Here is an 18,114-nt window from a genome sequence, read left to right as displayed (position 1 = left end):
TTGGTCCTAACAGACCCCACCCCAAAAAAACCCATCCCTCATTTCAGGCACCAGCTGCAAACTCAGCTATCCGCAGGCCACCTGTATTTCTGACCAAATGGCCACAAGTTTGGGGGGTGTTCCCCAAACCCCTCAGGCTGAACGACTTGGTAGAGACCCTTACAGAGCTGAAGAAAGCTCCATCCTCACGACCCCAGTTTCGCTGTAAAGCCTGCAGGCCAGGAGCAGTGAACGGAGAGCTGCACCAGGGCGTGGGGGCCCCAGAGGTGGGCTGCTGTGTCTTCAGGCTCTCTCTCCACCCTGCATGTCCACAGACCAGCAGCCTGCGAAGCTCCCCTGAACCTCGGTGTCCACTGGGGTTTCATTACTCAGGACAGTTGCGGGGACCACTGGCTCTGTGATTGGACTCGGTCTCCAGCCCCCCTCCCCGTCCTGGGAGCTCAGCTCAAAGTTCCCATCTTCCCATCGTTGGGTGGGGCTTTCCTCATGGCCAGCATCCTTCGCAAATCACCCATTAGTGTAAACTCAGGGGCCACCCGAATAACAAGCGCTGTATTTAGAGGCTGCCTCCCACGAACCAGGAACAAGGAGGAGCTGTTTCTTTACTATACACACCGTGGTCCATGCACCACATCTCATTTATGGACCTGAGGACCCAGGGGCAGGAGTGGACCCCCAGGACCATCAAGCTCACAGACGTCTCCTCCCCCACTCCCTGGGGAGAGCCCCCTGAGGACGAGGGGCAGAGGCCTGGGGCAGGGCTGAAGGAGGTAAGGCTACCTCTGCTGCCTCCTGAAAGCCCGCCCAGATGCTTCCTTTTTGGGAGCTGCTAGTCACTCCGGGTTCACTCCAGGGGGACAGGGGCTGGGTCTGGAGGGGGCAGGGCATGTTAGGGGCATGGGAGGGGACGGAGCGGACCCTCACCCAGGGCCCCTACACCTTCTGCAGCACCCAGCAGGTGTTTCCCATCGTGAGGACCTGTCCTCTCTTCCGGTTCACCACACACAGAAGTGTGCACAAGAACCTCACTCTGTGGGGCTTAGCTTCCTTTGGGGGATGCGGAGATCACCCCCTTGGGGACTCCATCCTGGCCTCCTGGGCACTGGGCTGTGAGCCCGGGCAGGTGCTTCCTCCCTCAACGCTTCCCCTGGGTTAAGGCAGGAGCCACAAAAGCCAGCAGGCGGCCGTTCCCCCCAACCGGCATTGCAAACCCAGGGAAGTTTGGGATGGCCATCAGAGCTGCGGGTGCCAAGACCCCACCCCTGGGAGGTGGGGAGGAGGGTGGAGGAGGGGGCTGGCCCTGCTCCGAGAGGACTCTGGCTGCAGAACTCTGCTCCGCCGCACCATGTCCTGGGCCCCGGTCCTCCTGGGGCTCCTGCTCCACGGCACAGGTGAGAAGCCCCGGAGCTGGCAGCCCCCGGCCCCTCCCCGCGCCCTGCTCTGCCCCGGTGCCCACACTCCTCTGTGTCCCCAGGCTGCAGCCCTCAGCCCGTGCTGAGTCAGCCGCCTTCCGTGACCTCATTTCTGGGAGCCACCGTCCGCCTGGCCTGCACCCTGCGCGGTGACCACAACATCGGCCTTCACAACATCTACTGGTACCAGCAGAGGCCCGGCCACCCCCCGAGATTCCTGCTGAGATATTTCTCCCCCTCCAACAAGAGGCAGGGCCACCAGGTGCCCCCTCGCTTCTCCGGCTCCAAAGACCTGGCCAAGAACACGGGGTATTTGAGTATTGCTGAGCTGCAGGCCGAGGACGAGGCTGTCTATTTCTGTGCTGTGGGGGCCCGGGTCATGGGGCAGAGGCGGGAAACGCAGAGAGAGGAGGGGGAAGAAAGGAAGCTGGCCAGCCCGGGCCCCTGGGACACGCTCCCCTTGCATTAAAGGCCGGAGGGCCACATCCCCGCGGGGTAGGGGTGTGGGCGAGGAGGCCGGGGCGGTGGGCTGCCCAGGGCCAGAAGACACTCCTGTGAGCCCCCTTGGAGGCTGGATTCGGGGATTAAAGCTGCTTGAGTCTTGGGAAGTTGTTCCGCCGAGTGGTCTGAATTGGTTCGGAGGAGGCCCAGGATGCTTTGCGAACCGTCAGAATGAGTGGAATGCCAGGGTGAAGGTCCCAGGAGACTGGCCGGCCGTGGTCTGCTTGGCCGGAGCCCCTGGGCTTGTGGGTCTACCGGGGCGGGGGTGCTGGCATGGCCCCGCGGGGGTGCCCCTGCCAAGGACAGGACCCGCTGTTGCCACCTGATTGTGGGCAAGGAGTGAGCAGCTCAGAAAGCACCTTCGCTGGCCCTCTGGGCAGGAGAGCGGCGCCCAGGGATGGTTGTGGACTCGGTCCCCCACTGGGCCAGACTGTTCTGTGCCGTGGGGGGCTGGCCTGCACTCCAGGGGGTCCAGCAGCATCCCCGGCCTCCACCCCGCCCCAAATGGCCTTCCACCCATAGTTATGACAACCACAGACATCCCCAGACATCACCAAAGTTCCCCAAGTTGGCAAAATCGTCCCAACCGAGACACCCTCAGCCAGGTGAGAGGAAGTGTTCTCTGTAAAAGGCACAGATAGTGACTAGTTTTGGCTTTCTGGGCCATACGATCTTTGTGGCAACTGCTTACTTCTGTCCTGAGAGCTCAGAAGCAGCCACAGACCCTCTCTGAATGCACGGGCATGACCGCTTCCTGTTAAACTTGGTTTTCAGAAGCAAGACAGGGCTGGGCTGGCGGTGGTGCTTGGGCCGTGCTCTGCTGACCCTGCTCTGGAGAAACACCCTTTCCTGCCTCCAGGGTGCAGCCAGACCACACTCGGTGGGGTGAGCAAGGCCGCCCGAGGCCCCTTGTGCCTGTGGACTCCAGGGTACCAACCCCTCAGGACCCCAGAAGACCCCGCGGGCAGGGATGCGGCCTCGTCAGTGGGCTTGTTGGGTGAAAGGGAAACCGCGGGTTCCTGCTACTCCGGCCCATATCTGCACCCCAAGCCCCGAGGTGCGGGGTCCACGTGTGCCCTGCAGAGAGGGACCCCGTACACCCACGTCCACACCACATGTGGACACGTCTCCCATTCAGAGAGGCGCCAGGTGAACCGTCTCCCCTGTGACTCCAAACTGGTCTGAGAATGTCCATTTCTCAAGACTGAAAAGACCCTCAGGGGCAGCCCTTCCCTGTGCGTGTGTGTGTGTGTGTGTGTGTATCTCCTGTAAAACCATTTATCTCAGCTCTGGCCGCTTTCCAGCCCCTCTGGGCTTCAGCTGTCTGAAATGCACTGGGTTCTTCCTGCATCAGACTTTTGCCCCGAGTGCTTTGCTTCCTGCATCAGACCTTTGAACTGTGGAGTTGAAGACTTGTGAGAGTCCCTTAGACTGCAAGGAGATCCAACCAGTCCATCCTAAAGGAAATCAGCCCTGAATATTTATGGGAAGGACTGATGCTGAAGCTCCAATACTTTGGCTGGGAAAGATTGGAGGTGGGAGGAGAAGGGGACGACAGAGGATGAGATGGCTGGATGGCCTGGTTGACTGGATGGATATGCGTTTGAACAAGCTTCGGGAGTTGGTGAAGGACAGGGAAGCCTGGTGTGCTGCAGCCCACGCGGTCACAAGAGTTGGACGTGACTGAGCGACTGAACTGACTGGGCTTCCGCTCTCTGAAACGCACTGAGTTCTTCCTGCCTCAGACCTTTGCCTCTGGTCACGGACCTCCAGGCCCCGGCTTCCAGAGGCCAGCTAGGTGGTCCTCAAAGAGCTCTGTCTCTTGCTTGTAACCAGCCCTCCTCTCGCTTCCATCCTCTGCGATTCTGGGATTCAGAGTCACAGCGAGAAACCCAGAGAGCAGGGAGTCCTGTCGGCCGCTCCATCATCCCGCTCCCAAGTCTGACCCAGAAACGCAGAGCCCAGCTGGCTGGGACATGTCACCAGTGGCACTGAAGGCCAGGGCCCAGACGCTCCGGCCCGAGTTAGACACTGAGGCCCGGGGAGGGGATCTGAGGAGGACCCAGCGGTCTGGTGGGAAGGAGCCCACCTACCAGACGCAGCGAAGTGCAGGGGCTCTGCACGCACACCGAGGCCCACGTGGTTGTGACGGGGTGTGACTCAGAGGCCGGGGTGGGGCTGCCATTCAGAGGCCCTTGAGCGCAGAGGGGCCTGGCTGGCGTCTCATTCCACATAGCGTTTTTGTGATGTGCACACAGCTCACGACAGGATGTGAAATGAGGACATTTTCATTCCAGCAGAACTAGGAAGGACACGTCCCCTCATCAAGGATTGAGGCGCCCCAGGGACTTTCCTATAGTAAAGGCAGGATAAACGTCTGATCTCCACCCCCCTGTATTCACCAGTCATCGAAAATCACAAGTCAGCGTGCCAGCATCCTCCAACTTGTCAGCACCATCACGAGTTCATGGGTGTAACATACTGAGGTGTTTAAATCCACTGAGACTGTGGGAAGGTTTTCTGTCTTCAGGCAGCACAAGGCCTTTCAAGTCGGTGCCTAACCAGAGACTCGGTGGTGTGTTGTAAACAGCCCATTCAGTTTTGTCTTTAGAACATTTGGGCCAAATCACCTTCACTTCAGCTGGTTCTCTAAAAGATGGTGTTTTGTTTTTTTTTTTTTAAGTGTTGGTATACGGATCTTCAGTATTATTGTTTTTCCTGTATTTTCAGCATTGCCATTCATCTCTTTTATTATTAATTTAATATTTACTTTATTTTGGAGTGTAGTTGACTCAGAATGTTGGGGCAGCTTCGGGTGTACAGCCGAAACCTTCAGCGACACGCGTGTCCATCCTCCTCCGAGGGCCTGTCCCAGTTAGGTTCTTACAGAATAGCGAGCGGAGTCCTCTGTGCTGCGTGTACAGAAGGTCCCCATCAGTCATCTGTGCCACCGACTCTCAGCCTCTCCTGCCATCACGTTTTCCCTTTGACAGCCTCTGCTCTGGAGTCTGCGAGTCTTTTTCTGCTATGTACACAAACCCCTCTGTATACTCTTTTCGACTCCACATAGAAGTGATAGAGTATGATATTTGTCTTTGACTGACTTCAGCGTGATGGCCCATCTCTGTTGCTGCAAGTGGCATTAGCTGATTCTTTTTTATGGCGGAGTAATATTCCATTATGTGTGTGTGTATATATATGTATATATACGCTGCTGCTGCTGCTAAGTCGCTTCAGTCGTGTCCGACTCTGGGCGACCCCATAGACAACAGCCCACCAGGCTCCCCCGTCCCTGGGATTCTCCATACGCATATATATATATAGTGGCTCAGATGGTAAAGAATCTTCCTACAATGCAAGAGACCTGGGTTCAATCCCTAGGTTGATAAGATCCCCTGGAGAAGGAAATGGCAACCCGCTCCAGTATTTGTGCCTGGAGAATCCCAGGGACAGAGGGGCCTGTTAGGCTACAGTCCCTGGGGTCGCAGAGTCGGACACAACTGAGCGACTAACACAGCGCCTATGAGTGTCTTCCCGGAAAGACTCATGATTTAAGACTCCCTGAATGGAGGAAGAGGACGAGAACGAGAAACACTTGAAACCATCCATGTGATCCTGGTGACGGCTAAACCAGGCTCCCAAACACTTCACTGTCCCTAGAGAAGAAAAATTAAGGAGAGATTCAGGAAAACACAACCCACCTTACACCACTCACTCAAAGTTAAAAAAGAAAGAAAGCCATTAAAAAACAAAGTTAAAGCTCTGTTTGCCATCCTCAAGGCACAGTGGCACCCGGGCTGGAAGTCGTGACAGGTTCTCCTCTGCTGGACGCTGTGTGGACCGCAGAGAGGGAGGTGGGGCTGGGAGGCTGGTGGTCCTTACGGGCCGACCTTGACCCCTCCATTCCCAGTGACTGCCGTCCAACTGGGGGCGGTCTGGACTAGTCCCTCAAATGAGACACCTCCTGTCCTTCCCAGCGTCTCATCAGCTCATCCTCGACCCAGAGGCCCAGAGACGCAGCAGCTTCAAGCTCAGTGTCAGCTCCGCGGAACTCAGAGCTGTCCTGAGGAAGCACCATGAGGGCACGGTGCAGGGCACCCACTGGCTGGCAGCGCCCAGCGTCACCTGGGGGCTTGTGAAGAATGCCACGTGTCCAGGCCACCGTAGACCTGCTGAGTCTGAACCCGCATCGTCACAGGCTCCCTGGCGGCTCCATGCACGAGGAAGAGCCCTTCTGGCGCCGTTGGCATCTGCTTCAGCCTCCCTTGTTAGGACACTTCCGCTTAAGCTCCACGTGTGTCCAGCAGCTGATGCTCTGAAGAGGCTTCTCAGCCGCCCACCCCTCCAGGGTCCCCGGGGTCCAGCCAGATGCGGACTTCCGACCACGGCCTCAGTGGGCTGCGTGGTCTGCAGCAGCGGCCAGGCACAGGGCACGGGGCGGGTGGGCTATAGCTGGGGGTCCCTGGATTGAGGGACAGCCCCTTCTTGTCCCCAAGACCTAGGGCTGTCCCCGGGGGAACCACCGCTTCCCTGGGCAGTGGGGGAGTGTCACACCTGCCCGGGGGACTGGGAGGGACCAGCTTCTGCCTGGGACTCCAAGCGAGATTCAGCCCCCAAAGTGTGAGGAGCTTAGGTCCCAGGCTGGAGTGAGCCAGGCACCACAGTGGGGAGAAGCTGGACCAGGTCGGGGACCCCAGGGGCTCCCTGACACTCAGCACATGGCAGCTATCAGGGTGACTGCACCCCATTGCTGTCCAGGGCCTGGCCCATCTACCCAAGAACTGTGAGGTCTCGTGACTCAGCATCAGGCCCTTGCCGATGCCCAGTCAGTGTGTGTGGAATACGGGGATCCAAGCTAAGTCACGTGGTCCCTGGAGCCTGACCTTACCTTCAGGGACTCCCGGTCACCTGGAGAAGTCAGTCTCCCTGCCACGGCATCCCGTGACTGCCCTGGGCAGGTGCCGACAGGATGTCTGGGGCGGCCTGACCACGCGGGCGCGTGGCTTGCATGAAACTCACTCTGGGGGCCTCTGGGGAGAGCGTCACAGTGATGGACAAACCACGGGGACCTGAAGCAGAGTAGTTTCAAACACGAATCTGATGCGCAAGCGCGGGTGGGACGACAAGCTCCGTCTCCTACAGACGCTGGATCAGAACCACATTCTCCAAAGGCTCTCCTATCAAAACCTCCTGTAAGAAATCCATTTCCCATCACCATCCAGAGGGTACAGATATTAGCGCGCGTGTGTGTGTGTGTGTCTGTGTGTGTCTCTGTGTCTGTGTGTGTGTCTGTGTCTGTGTCGGTGAGTGTGTCTATGTGCGTGTGCGCGCGCGTGTGTGTGTCTCTGTCTCTGTGTATCTGTGTGTGTCTCTGTGTGTGTGTATCTGTGTGTGTGTGTCTCTCTGTGTGTGTGTGTGTCTGTGTATGTGTCTGTGTTGGTGAGTGTGTCTATGTGCGTGTGCGCGCGTGTGTCTGTGTGTGTGTCTGTGTGTGTCTCTGTGTATCTCTGTGTGTCTCTGTCTCTGTGTATCTGTGTGTCTCTGTCTCTGTCTGTGTGTGTGTGTCTCTGTGTGTGTATCTCCGTGTGTCTCTGTCTGTGTGTGTGTGTGTGTGTCTGTGTATGTGTCTGTGTCGGTGAGTGTGTCTATGTGCGTGTGTGCCCGTGTGTCTGTGTGTGTGTCTCTGTGTGTGTATCTCCGTGTGTCTCTGTCTGTGTGTGTCTCTGTGTCTGTCTGTGTCTGTGTGTGTGTCTGTGTGTGTGTGTCTTTGTGTATCTCCGTGTGTCTCTGTGTGTGTGTGTTGTGTCTGTGTGTGTGTATCTGTGTGTGTGTTTGTGTGTGTGTCTCTGTGTCTGTGTGTCTCTGTGTGTGTATCTCCGTGTGTCTCTGTCTGTGTGTGTGTCTGTGTGTGTGTGTCTCTGTGTGTGTGTCTGTGTGTGTGTATCTGTGTGTGTGTTTGTGTGTGTGTGTATGTGTGCACACATGTGCCCCGTCGTGTCCAACTCTTTGGGGTTCCCTGGATTGCAGCCCGCCAGGCTCCTCTGTCCATGGAATTTCCCAGGCAGGACTATCTGGTCCCTGCTGCTGCTGCTGCTGCTGCTGCTGCTGCTGCTAAGTCGCTTCAGTCGTGTCAGACTCTGTGCGACCTCACAGATGGCAGCCCACCAGGCTCCCCCGTCCCTGGGGTTCATCAGGCAAGAACACTGGAGTGGGTTGCCATTTCCTTCTCCAATGCATGAAAGTGAAAAGTGAAAGTGAAGTCACTCAGTCGTGTCCGACTCTTCGTGACCCCATGTATGGAGCAGCCTGGTAGGCTGCAGTCCACGGGATTTTCCAGGCAAGAGTAGGAGTCAAAATCATAGACCCTGAAAGCAGAAGACGCGTGGTTCATGGAGCCTGGGGGGGATGGGGAGCTGGAGTTTCAGGGAGATGGAGCGTCAGTGTGGGGAGAGGAGGACTGCTGGAGGGGGCTGGGGGTGACAGTTGCTCTTGTTATGTTTACTGTGAGGGTGTGTGTGTGAGAGATGCACGGATGTGTGTGCATGTGAGAGAGAGAGACCCGTGGATGTGTGTGTGTGTGTGTGTGTGAGACGCCTGTGTGTACGTGTGACCCATGGCGGAGGGGGTGTCATCCAGGGGGTGCTGAACACGGCGCCTTATGCCCAGTTTTGTGATGAAACCGCGGTTCCCTGCCCTGCAGCTGGCCTGTAACCTGGGCCGTCTCCTCACCCCCACCTCAGCCTCGGCCTCGGCCCCTCTCGACCCCACCCAGGAGACGCCCAGGGCGCCCTTGGGAACAAGGGCGGGAGCAGGTGTGCCCCCCGGGTCCCTGGGGCAGGTTGGCAGAGACTGCAGTGTGAGGCGGTTGAGCCCTGGATCCGGACCAAGCAGGGCAGCTGGCAGAGGCCCCTGGGAGAGGCCCCCCGGAGTGCCGGCCCTGGGCCCTGGGGGAGGGGGCGGGGCTGGGGGCAGGGACAGAAGGCCCAGGCAGAGGACGGGCGCCGTGGGACGGGGCGCACCGAGACGGCCCCTGCCAGCAAGGGGAAGCGGGGGCACTTTCAACCCCCTCCAAGGAGGAGCCCACACCAGCGCGTCTGCCCAAGGTGCCCTTGGCTGTGGAGCACATGAGGCCCAGGCCAGGCCAGGGGGCCCGTGAGGCCCCCAGGGGTCAGCGCGGTGTCCCCAGGCAGCCCTGGCCTCTCATCCTGCTGGGCCTGGCAGTGGGCGCCCACGGCCTGCTGCCCCCGACGGCGGCGCCTCAGAGCACGGCCCCCCGCATGGAGGCCCCGGCAGGAAAGAGCCCGTGGAGCCTGTGGGGCAGGTAAGGGCCGGGGGGGTCGTGGGGGTGCACGGGGGTCCCTGCTGCCGACACTGGGGGTGAGGGCAGATGGCGGGGGGGGCGCCTCGGCCGGAGGGTGGGGCCTGGAGGTGGAGGCTTCGTCCGAAGCACCGGCGTGTTGTGTGGTGTGGACCATTTTGCGTTCTTTTCACCGGATTAAAACATCATTTTTCTGGATTGCTGAGCTTCTTGGCCTCACTGACCATTTGCACCCAAGACTGGGGTCTCCCCGCCCGGCGCTGGTCCTCCGAGTGGAGCAGCACAGGCAGGCGGGGGCAGGAGGTCTTGGGGGTGACTGCCCTTGTCCTGGGGTCCCCGGGGCGCCCCTAGGCTGCTGAACCACCTTCTTGCCCTTCCCCTCGCTGGGCAGGCGCTGGTCCCTGGAGCACCAGGGCACAGGCTCTGCCAGGTGATGGGGGAACCTTTCCCAGTGCCCTGGGGCCCCCAGCCAAGGGCCACCTCCTGCAACTGGCCCCCAGGAGCCCGAGCCCACCAGGGTGCAGGTGCGTCCATGGGAAAGGCCCAGGCGAGGGCCTGGGGGTCCACGGTCTGCCCCCCTGGCCGTGTGGCTCCAGTCCTCCTCTCTGCGTGTGGTGGGGGTCCCTGGACAGTGCGCTGACCACCAGGGATGGTCTGGGACCATCAGTGACCCCGCGGCAAAACCGTCATGGGCACTGACCGTTTGGGGGCACAGCCTCCCTCTCAGCAGCCCCCCAAGCAGGCCCCACTGTCACCCTCAATTTACAGATGAGGACGGGGGCCCAGAGAGGTGAGGCGGCTGCCCAAGGACGCACGCTGGTGCTGACTCCCAGCGCACAAGCCTCCAGCGGCCCCTGTGAGCACCCCTCTCCCCGACGCGGGCTGGGCTGACAAGTCCACTCCTCTGGGCCTCAGTTTCCCCTCTGCAAAGTGAGGGGTGCGAGCTAGATGAGAGCCTCGCAGCCTGACACCTGCCCCAGAGAGGCGGGGGTGCCGTGGCAGCAGGTGGGAGGGCTGCTGCCTGAGCTGGTCTCACGGGGCCGGGACGTGGACCTGGGACGGGGTGCTCCAGGCAAAGGGAGCGGGGGCCGCCCTGAGGCGGACAGCGGGGGGCGCAGGCCTGCAGGGAGCTTCCAGAGCCGGGCGGAGCAGTCTGCACACCACCCCGTCCGTCACCCTAGGACCCAGGGGGAGGGGCTGAGGGGTTCAAGGGCAGGGCTCTCAGAGTCAGGTTGTCGTTTTGGGAAAACAGTTCTGGATCAAAAACCAGTGTGAGGCCAGATTAGAGGCTGGAGAAGAGGCCGTGGAAAGGCGACCGGGGGAGGGGCCGGTCCACGGGGACCTAAGGAATCGGCAGGTGGATTTACAGTGACGTCACCGGCGGGCTGATGGGGAGCAACGGACACTGGCAGGGACTGTCAGTGGGAGACTGAATTTCTAGAACAAACAACACCACGTGCCAAGAGTCATACAAACGGGCATTCTGCTTAATCACGCAACCCCACCTCTACACACGCATCTCAGGACTTCTCAGGGTGGTCCAGGGGTTAAGACTGAACTTCCACTGCAGGGGGCCTGGGTGCCACCCCTGGTCGGGGAGCTAAGATCCCACACGCCATGTGGTACGGCCAGAAAATAAAAATAAAGGTAAAAAGTGAAAGAGGTTTACCTTGATGATATATCAGAACTTTGGCTGAATACTGCGTGTCCTTGGGGAAGAAGGAGACAGCCTAAAAGCAGACGTCCAGTGAGAAGGGAGGGGAGACGCCAAGAGAAAGTCGCTCGCGCGTGTCCGACTCCTCGCGACCCCACGAACCGCAGCACACCAGGCCTCCCTGTCCATCGCCAACTGCCGGAGTCCCCCCAGACCCATGTCCATCGAGCCGGTGATGCTATCTAACCATCTCATCCTCTGTCGTCCCCTTCTCCTCCTGCCCTCAATCTTTCCCAGCATCAGGGTCTTTTCAGATGAGTCAGCTCTTTGCATCAGGTGGCCAAAGTATTGGAGTTTCAGCTTCAGCATCAGTCCTCCCCATGAACACGTGCTAATGGAATCATAGAGCTGTGTAACCCCCACCCCATTCAAGACACAGAACATTCCTACCACCCTCCCCAGATTTCTCTGGGTGAACATTCCTACCACCCTCCCCAGATTTCTCTGGGTTCTTGTGTAAAGTCCTCTTTCCATCCCAGCCGTGAGAACCACTGGTTTCTCCCTTTGATCTGCCACGCGGAGTGGCAGGTGGTATCTATAGTTTCCCCACCGGGGACTGAAACTATGGCCCCTGCAGCGGAAGCTTGCAGACTTAGCCACTGGACAGCCAGGGAATCCCTCTGGTTCTGACCCTATAGTTTTGCCTTTTCCAGATATCGGCGTCATCACGCTGGGTGTAACCTCTTTTTCAAGCAAACATTTTATTTGGGGATATTTGTAGATTCACATGCAGCTGTAAGAGGTAATACAGGGGGTCCCACGTACCCTTCATCCAGCTTCCCATAACAGTGATGTCTTGTAATATAAAAACACCACAGCCAGGGTACGACCGGGATGCAGTCAAGTACAGAATATTCCGAGCCCTTCCTGGCCATGCCCACTTCCTTCCCTCCAGACGAGCTGGCAGCTACTAACCCAGTCTTCTTTTCTAATTTTGTCCCCTTCAAGATGGTTCTATAAATGGAATTGTACCGTTAGCAACCTTTTCGGGACCAGTCTTCTTTTGAAAATGTTTTTTTGTTGGAGTATAGTCGAGTTGCTTATTTCTGCTGTACAGCCTGGAGAAGGCAATGGCAACCCACTCGGGTGTTCCTGCCTGGAGAATCCCAGGGACGGAGGAGCCTGGTGGGCTGCCGTCTATGGGGTCACAGAGTCGGACACGACTGAAGTGACTTAGCAGCAGCAGCAGCTGTACAGCAAAGTGAATCAGTCAGACGCAGACATCTATCTACACTTTTTTAGATTCTTTCCCCACGTGAGCCATTCCATGCCATGTTCAGCCACGTCTGACTCTTTGCGACCCCATGGACTGTAGCCCTCCAGGCTCCTCTGTTCGTGGGATTTTCCAGGCAAGAAGGCTGGAGTGGGTTGCCATTTCCTCCTCTAGGGCATCTTCCCGACCCAGGGATCAAAGCTGTGTTCCGTAAGCCACGGCAGAGTGTCGGCTAGAGCTCCCTGCGCCGCACAGCGGGCCCTCATTAGCTGTCTGCTTCATATACAGCAGCGCGTACGTGCCCGTCCCGATTTCCCAGTTGATCTCTTCCCTCTCCCACCCTTGGTAACCGTAACCAGAGGAGAAGGCGGCGGCGGAGGGTGAGCTCGTTAGACAGCATCACCCGGGGTGCCCTGGATGCTGGAGGGCTGGCTGCCCACACCTACTCCCGCAGGACACAGCCCGGTGTCCATCACGCCTCGCAGGTTCCCACTCCGGCCCGACCCGTGGGGGACAGGCCCCAAGTGCTGGCGTGGTGTCTGGTCTGAGGCTTCCTTACCGTGGTATGCCTTTGGCAGCGGGACCGAGGTCACCATCTCAGGTAAGTGGCTCTCACTCCTTACCCAGCCTGTCCCACCCTCTGCTCTCTCGGGAAAGTCACTTTTCTCTGTCTCCCGAGGTCAGGGCCTCCGCCAGGGATGCTGGCCCGATGACCTTCTGTCTCCCTACCACCTGCAGGTCGGCCCAAGTCCGCACCCTCGGTCACCCTGTTCCCGCCCTCCACGGAGGAGCTCAGCACCAACACGGCCACCCTGGTGTGTCTCATCAGCGACTTCTACCCGGGCAACGTGACCGTGGCCTGGAAGGCAGATGGCACCCCCGTCACCCGGGGCGTAGTGACCAGCCAGGCCTCCAAACAGAGCAACAGCAAGTACGCGGCCAGCAGCTACCTGACCCTGACGGGCAGCGAGTGGAACCCAAAAAGCAGTTACAGCTGCGAGGTCACGCACGAGGGGAGCACCGTGACGAAGACAGTGAAGCCCTCCGAGTGTTCTTAGGGCCCTGGGCCCCCACCCTCCTGGAGCCCCGGGACCCCGGGGGGGTCTCCCTTCCCACCTGGTCCCCTACGTCCCTTCCTCCTGCACCCAGTCTGCTCGCAACAAAACAGCCTCATCGTCATTCAGAAATCCTGCCCGCCGCTCGTTTTTTCCTTGTCTCGTATTTAATCGGCAACCTCTCCAGGATTCTGGAGATTCAGGAATCCCAGGCACCAAGGAGAGGACACCCCAAGGGGAGAGGCTCACAGTGATGGGGTTAGAGAGACTAGTCAGGAACCACCCCCCCCGACTCTCCTCCTCCAGCACAGGGCCGTGCCCAGCCCTGCCACCTGGCCGGACACAGCTGCCCGTGGCTGGTGTCGTCCAGAGGAGCGCTCCATCCCTGCCTGGTGGGGACCCCGCACCTGCTGGCCCCCGGCTTGCCCTTTCTCTGCGGTATGACAGCTGTCACCATTACTGACCCGGGGCCTTGGCCTGCATCCGTCTCTCCGTGTCCTGCCGGGTCTCCGGGCTGGGCCACTCCTGAGGGTCTCCCAGCCCCGGCTCCCCCTTCCTTTCTCCCTGGCCCCCTGGGCTCACGGGGAGGGGGCTTGGACTTTAGCTTTGGCTCTGGGGCACAGCTTCCCTCTACCCCGAGTGCTCCAAGCCCACCTGGACCCAGATTCCTGGCCCCCGGGACCCACGGCCTCAGGGAGGGAGTTGTGGGCCTTGGGTCGGAGGGACGGGCTTCCTCACGCCCCGGCCCCTCCTCTGGGTCAGGAATTAGGGCCGGGGCATTCACGGAGGGGCCGGGAGAGGGCAGCCTCTTCCTGGAGACTCTGCCCTAGTCCCGGTTCCAGGCTGGGGGCGGGGGGCAGGGGTGCTCCCTGCGCCCTGCCACCGGAAGGGCCAACCTGGCACAGGGCCTGCCTGGCCCAGCGGCAGCATCTTGAGGATAGAGTTCAAAGGCCGAGCCCCCAGGACAGGTCCCTGTCCCTTCCCCAGTCCCGCTTTCTGCTGCCTCTGGCCCCCAGCGCCAGCTCCCCCAGCCCAGCGTCTTCGTCCCCCGAGGCCCCAGCTTCACGCTCCCCGCACTCCGGTCCTGCTGACCCCTCCGCTGGGCTGACAGACCTGGTCCCCACCCGCCAGGAGGACCTGCTGCCCCTCCAGCGCCCTGAGGTCCATTCTCCTGACGTGACCCTCCCAGGGACCCTGAACCCCGGTGATCTGGGCTGACTGAGTGCATGGGGGCTGAGAGGAGCTGCTCCCTGGCATGCCCCCCACTCCTGATCCCAGCTTCCCGGGGCCGCTGGAGGCAGGTTCTCACACCTCCGGTCAGGATCGGGGACGAGGCCCGGGCCCCACCAGCTGCTGGCCACTGACCTGCTCAGCGCAGCTGGGAACAGGTCTTTGGCAACGGGGACTCCAGGGGAGCTGGCTGCCCCCCCCATGTCCCAGGGGCCCCGCTGGGCGCTGGGTGGGCGTCACGGAGCCCCCTGATGACGGTGGCCAACTAAGTGCAGTGCCGCCGCCTGCTCCGCCCGGCCGGGGGCTGGCTGAGCCGGGCTCAGCCGCGGTGTCCTCTCTGCCGTGAGGATGGGGCTTCTCCCTTCGGGCCCCAGGCCACCCGGGAGGAGGGTGCTCCCTTCATGGGTGAGGACACTGAGGTCCCCAGAGCCAAGGCAGCCTCCCGGGGCCTGCTCGGGACCACACACCACCGGTGGGCACCCAGGGCCTCTGCCGGGGTCACCTCCATCCCCAGGAGCCAGGAGCTGGGCCCACGACCCCGCAGCCCCGGACGTCAGTGGCCTCCGGAGGCTCCGTGGGGTGGGGGTCCCTGGTCCCTCAATCTATGCTGACTTGGCGCGGGGTAGGGGGGCAGGTTGGAGGGGGTCATGGACCCTCTGAGTCCATATAGCAAAGCAGGGCAGGTTCTGTGGGCCCATTTCACAGAGGAGAGAACTGAGGTTCAGACAGCAGGAGAGGGGTTGGGACCTGCCCCGGGACACAGTGGGAGCTGCTGGCTGACCAGCCGCACCCCCTCACCTCACCCCACCCCCCACTCTTTCCATGGCCCCTCAGCCGTGACGAGTCACTCACTCACTCACTCACTCAGCAAAGCCTCAGTGAGCGCCGCTGAGGGCCGGTGCTGGGGGCAGAGGCTCAGGACCACCTGCTCTGGAACTGCCTGTGCACTGGGGGGATGGCAAGGAGCCCACCACTGACGCCACCGCGTCCCCCAGCCCTAGGCCAGCTCCCTGCCTGCCCGGGGAGAATCGCCCCACACATTCGGGGCCTCGAGGTGGCCAGGGGCCAGGATGGCCCTGATTCAGGGTTCCCTCCCTGCAGCTGGGGTTGGAGATAATGGAACCTCACTCCCTGGAGGGCTGGGAGGGCCGGTCAGGTGGAAGATAAACGTTTGTGGCCTCTGGGGTTGACAGTTGCTGCTGCCGTTGGTGACCAGCTGCTCGGGGCCCAGCAGCCTCAGGCCAGCACCCCCGGGCACCCTCACCCCCACGCAGCTGGCTACCCCTGGGAATCTCCAGGCGAAAGCTAAGTCTAACTTTGCCCTAAACAGAACTCTGGGAGACAGCAGGGAGCCGGAAGGGGAAGAGAAACCGAGCCAGCGGTCGGCGGGGCGTGGGACGGGGGACAGACGGCCAGGTGTTGGCCACACGGCGGGACAGGCCAGGAAGAGAAACTGAGCCAGCGGTCGGCGGGGTGTGGGACTGGGGACAGGTGTGGCCCGCACAGCGGGACAGGCCAGGTTCAGGGCTGACGCCGGATATTTGTGCAGCTCGCGGGTGGGGGTAGCGGAGCTGCCCCTGGTCTGGGCCTGGCCTGCCCCAGCAGGTCCTCCCCATCCTGGGTCCTGGGGTCCTGGGGTCCTGAAAGGCCCGACCACAGGGATTCTCACCTCCCCCTTCAAGGACCCTCACTGACAAAGGAGAAGCTGCTGCTCCTGTAAAGGAGACCCAGCTGCACATGAGAAGACACTCAAGTCATTGTTGCCGTTCAGTCGCTCACCTGTGTCCACTCTCTACGACCCCATGGACGGCAGCACGCCAGGCCTCCCTGTCCATCAGCAACTCCCGAGCTTGCTCAAACTCATGTCCAATGAGTCGGTGATGCCAACCAACCATCTCAGCCTCTGTCGTCCCCTTCTCCTCCTGCCTTCAATCTCTCCAGCATCAGGGTCTTTTCCGATGAGTCTGCTCTTTGCATCAGGTGGCAAAGTACTGGAGCTTCAGCTTCAGCATCAGTCTTTACAATGAAATTCAGGGTTGATGTCCTTTAGGATGGACTGGTTTAATCTCCTTGCTGTCCAAGGTGCTCTCAACATCATTAGCAATTATTGAAAATAACAATTACCACCACAATGAGATGCCACGTCACACACCCAACAGGATGACTGTAATGTTTAAAAAAATGTAAAATCACCAGTGTTGGCAAGGATGTGAAGAAATCAGAACTTTTGTACACTGAGGGTGGGAATATGAAACGGTGCAACTGCTGTGGAAACCAGCTTGAGAGTTTCTCCAGAGGTTACGCATAGAACCGCCATATAGTCCAGCAATTCTACGGCTAGGCAGGTACCCCAAAGAATTGAAAACAGGTATTCACATAAAAACTTACTCATCCATGCTCGCAGTAGCACTGTTCACAGTTGCCAAAAGGTGAAAAGAACTCCAGAGTCCACCCACCGCTGAGTGCATAAACAAACGTTGATATACATGAAGTGGAATTTCAACTGCCCGTTAAAAGGAATGGAGAGCTGATACAGTACTGATGAGCCAGAAAAACACACTTCGTGCATGACACCACACACAAAAGTCACCTGTCGTACGATTCCATTTACATGCGCTGGCCAGAATTCAGGGAAATCCGGAGAGACAGGCAGCAGTGTTAGCGGCTGCCCGGGTCTGGAGCCAGCGGGGATGGGGAGCAAGCACGTAATGTGTTCAGGGTCTCCCTTCGGGGCGATGACAGTACTTTGGAACTAGATGCAGATGGTGGTTGCAACAACATGATGCCTGCACCAACCCACGGAATCCACTTCAAAATGGATAATCTCATGTGACGTGAATTTTTAAAGAAAACAAAAACCAAAAACCTCTACTGACTCTCTCCCCCAGGGGATCTTCGGTTCGCTGGTTCGTGACCTCGAGCCGACAAAACCCACACCAAACAGATGGAAACACAGCGTGTCAAGGCGGGTGTGACCTGGTTCTGCCAACGGACCTGCAGGAAGGAAGGATCCGGGCCCGGGGCGGAGTCTGTGTCTCCTCCGGGGCCGTCCTGTCCTGGCAGAGGTTTGGGTGGCGCTGGGGCCCCAACTCCGCTTTCCTTCCTTTTATTGAGCACAGGGGCCAGTGACGGTGTGAGGATGGCCCCAGGTCCGCTCAGCAGCAGCGCTGACCGACTGTCTAGGACACGTGTGGCCCCGATCTCAGCACCGAGGCCTCCCCTTTGGCAGGGTAGGTGGGGGTGAGGGCGGCCCCTGAGATGGTGACACTGCGGGTCGTGATCAGTCAAATCCATTCCGCCTGCCAGCACTAATCAAGGAAGGGCCTTGATTAGATTTAATCAAGCCTTTAAAAACACTCTCATGTCCCCCAATCACGAAGCCGGAACATAAAATACCCGCCCGGAGTGTTCTCTAGAAAGCCGGACTCAGCGGCGTCTAGCTGGAGCTGAGCTTAGGGCTGGAGGGACCGCTGACCCTCCCACCGGGCGTGGCCGCGTGGCCCTGGAAGCTCCGCCCCCAGAGCGCAGAGGCGGAGCTTGGGTCCACCGCGCGGGCCGCGGTCCCCGCACCTTGGGCATCGCTTTCTGCAGGCTCCCCGCGCCCTGCGCCGCCCGCTGCTTGGTCTTCATCCGTGAGCCCCAGCCCCGTGCCCGCAGGGAGGCAGATTCCA

At 59.9% G+C, this 18,114-nt stretch overlaps 1 gene segment (V, D, J or C); it reads left to right on the top strand.

Moving 5' to 3' along the window:
• Window positions 1-8,889: 8,889 nt before the first annotated feature.
• Window positions 8,890-13,345, top strand: LOC101114469 (immunoglobulin lambda constant 3-like). The segment is given in 3 exon segments: window positions 8,890-9,234; window positions 12,644-12,759; window positions 12,897-13,345. Coding segments are annotated over 3 exon segments (633 nt in total).
• The last annotated feature ends 4,769 nt before the right edge of the window (window positions 13,346-18,114 follow it).

Source organism: Ovis aries, chromosome 17 (genome assembly GCF_016772045.2).
Source record: "Ovis aries strain OAR_USU_Benz2616 breed Rambouillet chromosome 17, ARS-UI_Ramb_v3.0, whole genome shotgun sequence".
NCBI classification, from domain to species: Eukaryota; Metazoa; Chordata; class Mammalia; order Artiodactyla; family Bovidae; genus Ovis; species Ovis aries.
The sequence above is the reverse complement of the archived record's forward strand: the minus strand, read 5'-3'. Positions and strand labels throughout refer to the sequence as shown.